This window comes from Centruroides sculpturatus, unplaced genomic scaffold (genome assembly GCF_000671375.1).
Source record: "Centruroides sculpturatus isolate CEXI.00-Female unplaced genomic scaffold, Cexi_2.0 scaffold364, whole genome shotgun sequence".
NCBI classification, from domain to species: domain Eukaryota; kingdom Metazoa; phylum Arthropoda; class Arachnida; order Scorpiones; family Buthidae; genus Centruroides; species Centruroides sculpturatus.
Genome location: NW_019384799.1, coordinates 214,968 through 225,879, shown reverse-complemented (window position 1 = coordinate 225,879; position 10,912 = coordinate 214,968). Strand labels below are relative to the sequence as shown.

Genomic DNA, 10,912 nt, shown 5'->3' with positions numbered 1-10,912 from the left:
TGTTAAAAATAATGTCGTTGTTGTCGAAACCGTGTTGTATTTATGTATTGTATACTGGCACAATGAAGTGACTTTTCTTCAACACTAGGCAAGTTTCAATCTTTATTCAGTTAGAACGCTTTGCTATACATCTACGTTTCGGGCATTTGCCCCTCCTCAGCCAACTAAATATATATAAAACATTATATGGATACAACCTAACACAAATAAAAAACTAAAAAACGTACAAAAAATTTTTGTGAAACATACCTCACTTCGATACAAACACCAAATATACAGTAGAACACCAGACGGTTCATAGGTTTACATAACGTTTCAACCATAAATTCCGTTTTATTTTTACAATAACATAATTTGTTATCTTAATTTTACTACTTGGATAAAATAATTGATAAACTTTACATATTTAAAATCTAAAAATTACGAATTGCTTAAAGTCGTACCATTCGTTCTTTCAAGTGTATCTCATAAGCCTTTTCTGTCACACTGTCAACTAGTTAGACAATTTGCATATGTTACGATATGCTGTGATTTTATGAGCTAACATGTCAATCAATAAACATTTGAAAGCTTGGAGGAAAATATAAAAGCTATTTTTTGATATTGTAAAGCACCATTATCTTTTTAAATTTTACATTGCGTATTTTTTTAACCTTCGTCTTTTTATCCAATTTACATATGGCATCAGTACAGCACTTTTTTTGTAAAACAATTTTTTGAATATTAATTAATTGAAATCAATTATTTTTGTACCATTCTATTAATCTAATACATGTTAATCTAATACATTTTATTTATAATATTTTTAACCAATTTTCATTAATTTTAACGCTTAGGTTTTTGTTTATACAACCTTGATGTTTATTTCTTGATATTTCCACACTTTCTTTAAATTTTCTGTCATAAATTCGTTTTTCTTTATGTAAAATCTGTATATTTAATTGATCTATATTGCAGTTATTGGTTACGCAGTGATCGTGGCAAACAGAATTCAGACGACTATATTTTAAATCAGATATGTGTTCTTTTTCAGATTTTACATAAATTGGATAAACGGACAATAGTTCGGAAAATACACAGGGTAAAATTTAAACGATAATGGTGCTTTACAACATTAAAAAATAGTTTTTATATTTTCCTTCAAGCTTACAAATGTTTATTGATTGACCTGTTAGCTCATTAAATTACGGCACATCGTAATATATGCAAATCGTCTAACTAGTTGATGGTGTGACAGGAAAGGCTTATGAGATACTCTTGAAAGAACGGATAAGAATGGTACGACTTTATGTAATAGTTAAAATTTGTAATTTTTAGATTTTAAATCTGTAAAGTTTATCAATTATTCTGCCCGCGTGGTAAAAATTAAGATAACAAATTATGTTATTGTAAAAATAAAAAGACGGCATTTATGGCAGAAACGTCATGTAAACCTATGGGTCATCTGGTGTTCTGCTGTATATTTGGTGTCTGTATCGAAGTGAGGTATGTTTCACAAAAAATTTTTTGTACGTTTTTTTTAGTATTTTATTTGTGTTCGGTTGTATCCATATAATATTTTATATCTATTTAGTTGGCTGAGGAGGGGCAAATGCCCGAAACGTAGATGTATAGCAAAACGTTCTAACTGAATAAAGATTGAAAACTTGCCTAGTGTTGAAGAAAAGTCACTTCATTGTGCCAGCATACAAAAAATAACCATATATTATTAAAAATGCATTAATAAATAAAATACAGAACCGGGAATGGTAATTTACGGTTTAGCCTAGTGATAAGTAGATTCGGAGACAAGTAAATTTGACTTATGTCATTTTTCGACTTACGTCGTTCTCCTGGAACCAATTACCGATGTAAAGCGAGGTATACCTGTAGTATCAATGTGAAATAAATTTTGTTACATGAGATCAATAATATAATATGATGAAGATAAAAATAAGGGTCTAATTAAAAAATAGAAATAAATCAGATGAATTAGAGACAAATGAACTATTAGCAGAATGAAAGAATTAGAAATGCCAATAAAATTTGAAAATGATTCTAAGGCAAAGTAATCAATTCTAGAAAGATGCCAGTCATATTTAAATGTTCTTGAGATTTCCATTACACCCAAAATCAACAGCATAAAGTATAATCCACCTGTATTTGTGTTGATTAGTAAAAAATTGCCTTGCACACTTTCCACCAGGCTGTGGAGTCAGAGTTGGAGTCGGAGTCGTGGAGTTTTAGTTGAAGTCAGAGTCAAAAATCACCCCGACTCCGACTTCTTTTTACTTTCCCAATTTGTTATGTATATAAAAAACGAAAAAGTATTTGAATCATGTCGCGTTTGACCCTCCGAGTTTTTTGCATATCTATACATTTGGAGGTCTCTCAAACACAAAAAGTGTCAAATAAAGGAAAAAATTTGCACGCGCATGCATGCACACATATATAGGCATCTAATTTGTTTAATTTCTTTATTCTGTTCTGAAATATTAAACAATATCTCAGAATGAGTAAAGTTTAAGAAACAAAATTTGGCACAGTAGCATGTGTATAAAGGGCATTAATTCTATTAAATTTTGGTTCTTAATTAAAGGTGGACAGGATAGAGGCAGAAGGGGTCATGTGTCATAGCTCCAATGTGGTCAGACTTAATGAATATTTTACTCATTATTATCATTCACAATCTTATAATATAATCGAGATGGGTTAATAATAATAAATATAAACTCAGAGTTCAAACAGTTAAAAGTTGAAAGTTGAAATTTGGTACACAGTTAGGATACGTCATAAGAATGTACACTAAGAAGGGATTTTTCAAAATTCCTCTCGTGGGGGAGAGGGAGAGGGTTAAGGATTACACTGCAGAACTCTGTTTCTTCCATACTATTTTAGATGCAGTTTTTTTTGTGTTTTTGCAAAAAATCAAACATACTTTAGACCCATCTAAAAATTCTCTAATTAGTCTCAAAAGAGGGGAGGCCTAATTCTTGCACCCAGTGAAAACAATTAAGATCAGCTATAATCTAATAATCTTAATCTTCATTATTGTTGCTTTTTGCCTGCGCAACATCTAGCTCATCTGCTAGTTTTTTTTTTTATAAAACTCGTGTTTACCCTCAAAATTAAGATTGAGTTCTAATATGAGTACAGAACAGAAAAGGAAATCTTACAAAATTTGAAGATGATATTTACTATACACTGGAAAAAATAAATTACATTGACCACTCTTCAAGTTTGGATGTTAAAATGGCAATACTGCACTATCCAGACATTATCCACAATATAGCATTGATTGTCACAGAATTGTCATCAACCAAGTTTCAGTACAGCTTTATTTTCCACACTTAAAATTATTAAATATGATTTAAGAACTTCAGTGAATGCTGACTTAATAGAAGTGATTTTTTTTTTTGTAAGGAGTAACACTTTATAACAGAGATGAAAATTAATAAAATAATCAACATGGCAAAATAAGCAACCTTTTTCTTTACAAGTCTAAATGTTATATTTCTCATTCTTGACTTAGTTATCTGTATACTTATATATTACCCAATACACTGATATATTATGTACAACATTTTTATTAAACTAATTTGTTTGTGTACGAATGTATTTACTATTTTTATTCATACAAGCTTACATTTATTGACTTGTTTGATTATGACAATGGTATCATTGTCATCATCAAACAAGTCAATAAATGTGAATTTATATATTTGGTAGATGTATAAAATTTTAATGTTTAATTAGTTTTTTAAAATCGTTTTATTTTGTATTTTTAAAAAATAATCAGAATTGTTGTCATTATTTCTTTCCCGGCAGTTATTCAGTTATAGGCTTATAACAAAGGAAAAGAATGACGAAATCAGTCAAAAAATGACTTTCCCAGATTTTTACTCTTCTGAACATTTGAAGCCTTGAAACATAGAGAAGGGCAAAGGCATTTGGGGTTTTTTTCTGTATGCATGGATGTTAGACTGTGTACCAACCAGTTTAGTTCAACCATTTTGAAGCTTAATAACTCCTGTGTTAAACCATCCAACTCCAATTCAAAATCGTGCCTCTCATACAATCTAACATTCATACATACAGAAAAAAAACCTAAATCTTTTGCATATCTCGACATTTTGAGGTGTCCTGAAACCAAAAATGTAAAAATTTGGGGTAGGATCATTTTTTGACCAATTGCTACACTTTTCCTCTGTTATATATAACAGCCGGATAAGTAAAAATTATCGAATACATATTTATGTATTGACTATGTCATTACTTAGAGGAGTATTTTAGCTTTGAAATAAAAAAGTTTCTACATTCTATCTTTATTAGAACTATATTTACTGAAGCTTATATTCTGAGGTCACGTGATGACATCAGAATTTTTACGCTTACTTTGTTAATAAATCTGCCCCTGGTCAGAGTCTGAGTTGAATGGTAAAGAAAAGTTGGAGTCGGAGTAGTGTAAAAATCTACCGACTCCACAGCCCTGCTTTCCACTAATCAACACAGATCATCTCTTGTCTTCACAATATCACTCAAGAATATAATCAAAAATTTCTGAGTGTGGGTCACCCATATTGTTGATGACTTATGTAGACTTAACATAAGTAGGTAGGCTACTGTAAAAATGCAATAGCCCAAGATCATTAGCAACACATTATTGTGCAAACTAGTGATGCACATGATAATGCTCAATAAAAACCAAAGGTTGAACAACAACAAATATTAAATTTAACTCTTCTTTACCTCATGGTTGTTCATATAGCCTACTATTTCAGTCTAATGTGCCTGTTTTCTGTTTCATTCAGTTGTCAACTACTTGTGATTTTTTTACAGTTTTGAGCAGTTGTTCATTTACACTGCTTCTTTTAAACTTATGGGGGGCAGTAGTAGGAGCTGGCAGAGAGTGAGAGATAAAAGGATATTAATATGAGAAATGCTTTACACTTACTAATGAGAGATTCTCAACTAGCCATATAGATCTGCAGAATAATTATTTGTAATTTCTTATATACTGTCAATGAATATGAATATTTTAAATTTATATGAGCATTTTTAATTTGAACAGATTGGATATCTACTGTAATGTGACTTCCCTTTCCCATTGTGACATTCAGTACAATCTAAATACTAATTGACTTCACTGATTGAGTATTTTCTTATGATCAGCAATTCTTTAATTAATGTATTTGATTATTTACAACACTTGCAAGAACTATATTTTATGCAGTCTTGAAAAGATGCATTTATTATTTTCAGAGAATAAATGATACTTTTTTATGCAGATATGAACAAACACTAATTAATAGATAAAACTCACTGTGTTCGGCGTTATTAATCATTTTTTTGTTCATTCGAGCGCTTTCGACGAATATATTTCCGTCATCTTCAGGCGAATAAAATGTTTTAATCAAACACAAACATTCGAAAGAAGAACACATATAAACTTAAATAATTTTTCGATATGAGTCCGCTACGATTTGAATTATGTGCGATGTTACGAATCTGATATAATACGGCGCATGCGTGGTACTGTTTCCTGTTAGTGACGTGACATGTGATGTAATTCACCATTTAATCGTTTATATAGGGCGATCCATATACTGGGCAGCTCTAGAGTAGGTGTGTTGCACGTTTCAAATGTTGTTGTATATGGTGACTCCCACACAAAGAGTAGTCTTCGGTCGTTGCATGCCCTGAGTATAGTGGCTTGGGCCCATAATGGGTTATAATTCATGTCACATAACCTTCTTGTGAGTTCAGTGCTGCACCTTCCTTTTGCTATATCATCCTGGTGTTCGGTCAGGCGGATAGCCAACAATAAGGAACACAGTGAGTTTTATCTATTAATTAATATTACTTGGCGTGAATAGCATATTAACCTATATTAACAAACACTAAAAAACCTAGCAACAAGTTGCATAACTTTCCCAACTGTTATATTATTTTAAAAATAACTTTTGTATTATTAATGAAAATAAATAACTAAAATTGTATGTGGCATCATTTGTTATAAAANAAAACATTTTACTTTATTTTATGATAAAATACATTTTAAAAATTAAAAATTTATATGTATTTTGCATTATATTGTATTAATAAACAAAATTATTTGCTTATTTTTCACTTATGTAGAACCTAACCCTATACCTCACTGTAAATATGGGTTAGTTTTAGGCCAATTTGATTTGCGCCGGCTTTTGTAGGAACGGTACTGCAGCGTAAATCAAGGGCTATCTGTATAAGACAACTTTTGTCCAAAAAGACTCAAAAATTACCAGTTTTATTTTTAAAGTTGTGACCTCCCTCAGGCTAACAAATTCCCTAAATAGCCTCTACCTAGCCAACTTTTAAATAAAAATTGTTATTGTTTAATTAAACATATTATTTTTATTATTTGCTAAATCTAATTAACTTTTGTATGTATTCATATTGAATATTTTGATGGTAAACTTTAATTGTAAAAGACTTCCTTTAAACTTCATTTCTCTCCTGATATATAAAAGTGTGCATTCTAATTTTACTTTTTTTTAATTAGAAAACAGTAAAAAAAAACTTTAGGGTTGAGTACCAAAAGCACAGAATAGCTTAAATACACTAAATACTTTTTAATATGGGGTGTGTCTTATATTTCCAAACATCTTATATGCTGTAAAATACAATAATTAGCTATGTTCTAGTTTGATAGTTAATGTTTGGTTATTAGTATAATTTGGACTTGGATTTTCTATATATGTGTAATGATGTTTCTTTAAAAACAAATATAAACATCATTACAATTCTAAAATTCATGTGTTTAATAATTTAAAAAATATCATCCTATGATCATGAAGTCTGCTACAAGCACTGCGCAATTAACTCATACAAGGACTCTTGAGAATAACTGATTTCTTAAATTCAAATTATGTGAAATTTTTCAGTTTTAAAAATTTCTTGATCAATTGCTGTTTTAATCAACAAGAAATTTTTTCCCTTTAATAGTTTAGCTTTAAAATAAAAGAAACATTTGAAATAATTATCTATATTAATTTTTTTGGACTTTCGTCAGAAATTATTTTTATCATGACACTATTATATAGTTTAATGTAAGAACATTAATTGAATATCATTTTTTCACAAATAGAATTCTCAAAACAGAGTAATAGTCAGAATTTGTTTAAACATTAACATAATTTTTGTTTAGCATTTTAAGAGTTCATTCATATACATTTTTAATAGAATTTGGTTGAAAATTATAAATTTACATACTGGGAAAAATAATTTGAAACATCCTGTATTTGTTTTAAGAAGAAAAAGTTATTTTTAAACATTCCTAAAAATAAATAAATAAATATATATATATATACAGTATATATATAAATTTTTCTTACTTGTATATTATTTTCTTGCATAATTTTATTGATATTATTTACATCATGTTGAGCAAAAGGACAGCCTCCCACATCAATTGGTTTTAATATATCTTCTTGTAAAGTTTTACATAAATGACTTGTGTATGTTTTATTTGAACCTTCTTGACCATAAAGATGACGAATATTATAGGTATAACGCTGACTTTCCTTTGACCATGAATGTGAGCATTTAGAATTTTCAGTTACAGGCATTGAATATTCTTTTTTCCAAAATAACAATGCTTCATTAATTGGCAGACCAATATCTTTCAAAAACAGTGTTAATTGGATCTGTTAAAAAAGTGATATCAAATATACAATAAATGAGTATTTAATTAATATTGTCATGCATATAAATGAAAATATTTCAGTAATAAAGATATATGTGCAAAGAACTTTGTTGTTTTCATTACTCTAAGAATTGACTATCATTTTCCTTTCATTCCTATTTTTAAGAAAGAAATATGGGTTTTAGAAAGAGAAAGATCATTCTTTGTACTATGTACAGTACAACAGAAGCAAATAACATTGTAAACTTCCTAAAACAACACTTTGTGTGAGATTTCTTTACACTATATTTGGCTTATTCATATTTACTAATAATTTTGAATATTTTACACTATATTAACCATCATATAATCAAGTAAAAAATAATAAATTATTAAATTAACGTTTAGAATCAATTAATTTGATTCTAAACTTTTTATTAATTATAGTTATATTACATATCATTTTTGTATTAACTGTTGCTAATAAAGATAAATGTTAAATAAAAAACATATATACTCTACAAATTTAAAAATGAAATAAAATTCTACAAAAATCAGTGTATTTTAAATATAATATTATCCTTTCATAAGAATTCCATAATGAACATAGTAAGCAGTAAAGATTATGTGCTAGTTTTGTAGCAATTTATATGGGAAAAAACCTGAGTAAATAATTTAATGTTCAATCAGAGAATAAATATGAATAGTACACTCTTCTTATTTATAATATATACCTCTTGATTTAGCATAGTAGATTGGTTATTCTGCATAACCAATCTGCCATGGAGTACAAAATTAGAAAATAATATTTCCTAATTTCACTTACATCCTAGAGAACAGTTTTAGTGAAAAATGAACATCCTAGCAAAGTAAGAAAATTTAATTTATTTCATATTGTGGTTATATTTATAAACAGTAAGCATATAGAGATGTGCATACTATCAAGTTGAAAAAATACTTTTTCATTAGGTTTGTTTTAGACATTCATTGGTCAGAAAAAAATCAGTATGGTTAATTCATTTCCTGAAAAGCACTTTGTCAGCCTCATTCTAAGGCATATGTTGAGGCCAAAATAGATGTTATTATTAGTAGACATGCTAGGATAATATATAAGCAGTCTTTAACTTTCTGTCTGTTTGTTCTCTAAAATTAGATAAGTTAAATGCTTAAGTACAAGATAATATTCTATAGTATATTTTTTGATAGGATATAAATGAAGTGTTTTTCTTGAAAGCAAAATATTATTCTCTAGAATTTTCTTTCTGAATTCATTATGTAGTTTGTCATAAATTATTCTAAAAGAAAAAAAATATTTTCTATTCTGAAAGACAACGAAGAAAGAAAGCAGATGAACTTTGAAATCAAAACAATTGAAAGATCACAGACCTAAAGTAAAATATTTGGGAAGTGATTTTAGAAACTTTGGAATGAAAAACTTCTGTTATAAGAAATAAATTACAGTACAGGTATACCTCGACTTACGTCGTTTCGAGTTACATCGTTCCCGATTATACGTCATTTGTCAAAAAAGTATATGGAAAAATAAAAATCAAGTTTAAGTCATTTTATTCGACTTTAAGTCTGTCCGCCACAAATATTGAAGTCGTAATATCACTAGAAAAACGTTTAAAGCACATAAAATCATATTAAAATATATACAAGTATGTACTGTATTTACAGTACATGCATTTGTAAATTTAGATAAATTTTAGTTTTTAATATAGTACAGAAAAAAAGTAATTTGTAAGCTTAAAATAGATTTTTATTAACCATATATTGTTGTTGCGAAACCGTGTTGTATTTATGTATTGTATGCTGGCACAATGAAGTGACTTTTCTTCAACACTAGGCAAGTTTTCAATCTTTATTCAGTTAGAACGTTTTGCTATACATCTACGTTTCGGGCATTTGCCCCTCCTCAGCCAACTAAATAGATATAAAATATTATATGGATACAACCGAACACAAATAAAATACTAAAAAAAACGTACAAAAAATTTTTTGTGAAACATACCTCACTTCGATACAGACACCAGACACCCATACAGCAGAACACCAGACGACCCATAGGTTTACATGACGTTTCTGCCATAAATGCCGTCTTTTTATTTTTACAATAACATAATTTGTTATCTTAATTTTTACCACGCGGGCAGAATAATTGATAAACTTTACAGATTTAAAATCTAAAAATTACAAATTTTAACTATTACATAAAGTTGTACCATTCTTATCCGTTCTTTCAAGAGTATCTCATAAGCCTTTCCTGTCACACCATCAACTAGTTAGACGATTTGCATATATTACGATGTGCCGTAATTTAATGAGCTAACAGGTCAATCAATAAACATTTGTAAGCTTGAAGGAAAATATAAAAACTATTTTTTAATATTGTAAAGCACCATTATCGTTTAAATTTTACCCTGCGTATTTTCCGAACTATCGTCCGTTTATCCAATTTACATATGACATCAGTACAGTACTTTTTTTATATTAAAAAAGTTTTTTGAATATTATTTGATTGAAATTAATTAATTATTTTTATACCAATCTATTAATCTAATACATGTTAATCTAATACATTTTATTTATAATATTTTTAACCAATTTTCATTAATTTTAACGCTTAGGTTTTTGTTTATACAACCTTGATGTTTATTTCTTGATATTTCCACACTTTCTTTAAATTTTCTGTCATAAATTCGTTTTTCTTTATGTAAAATCTGTATATTTGATTGATCTATATTACAGTTATTGGTTACGCAGTGATCGTGGCAAACAGAATTCAGACGACTATATTTTAAATCAGATATGTGTTCTTTTTCAGATTTTACATAAATTGGATAAACGGACAATAGTTCGGAAAATACACAGGGTAAAATTTAAACGATAATGGTGCTTTACAACATTAAAAAATAGTTTTTATATTTTCCTTCAAGCTTACAAATGTTTATTGATTGACCTGTTAGCTCATTAAATTACGGCACATCGTAATATATGCAAATCGTCTAACTAGTTGATGGTGTGACAGGAAAGGCTTATGAGATACTCTTGAAAGAACGGATAAGAATGGTACGACTTTATGTAATAGTTAAAATTTGTAATTTTTAGATTTTAAATCTGTAAAGTTTATCAATTATTCTGCCCGCGTGGTAAAAATTAAGATAACAAATTATGTTATTGTAAAAATAAAAAGACGGCATTTATGGCAGAAACGTCATGTAAACCTATGGGTCGTCTGGTGTTCTGCTGTATATTTGGTGTCTGTAT

The 10,912-nt window shown here is 28.5% G+C and overlaps 1 protein-coding gene across 1 annotated transcript in view; it reads right to left on the bottom strand.

Annotated features, from left to right (window-relative positions):
• The window catches only part of LOC111629519 (DNA primase large subunit-like), a 31,297-nt gene that overhangs the window by 5,912 nt on the left and 14,473 nt on the right, over positions 1–10,912 (bottom strand). Inside the window, exon 5 of the mRNA XM_023373438.1 lies at positions 7,353–7,664. Within this exon, the coding sequence (XP_023229206.1) occupies positions 7,353–7,664 (312 nt within the window). The remainder of the gene's footprint in view (positions 1–7,352; positions 7,665–10,912) is intronic.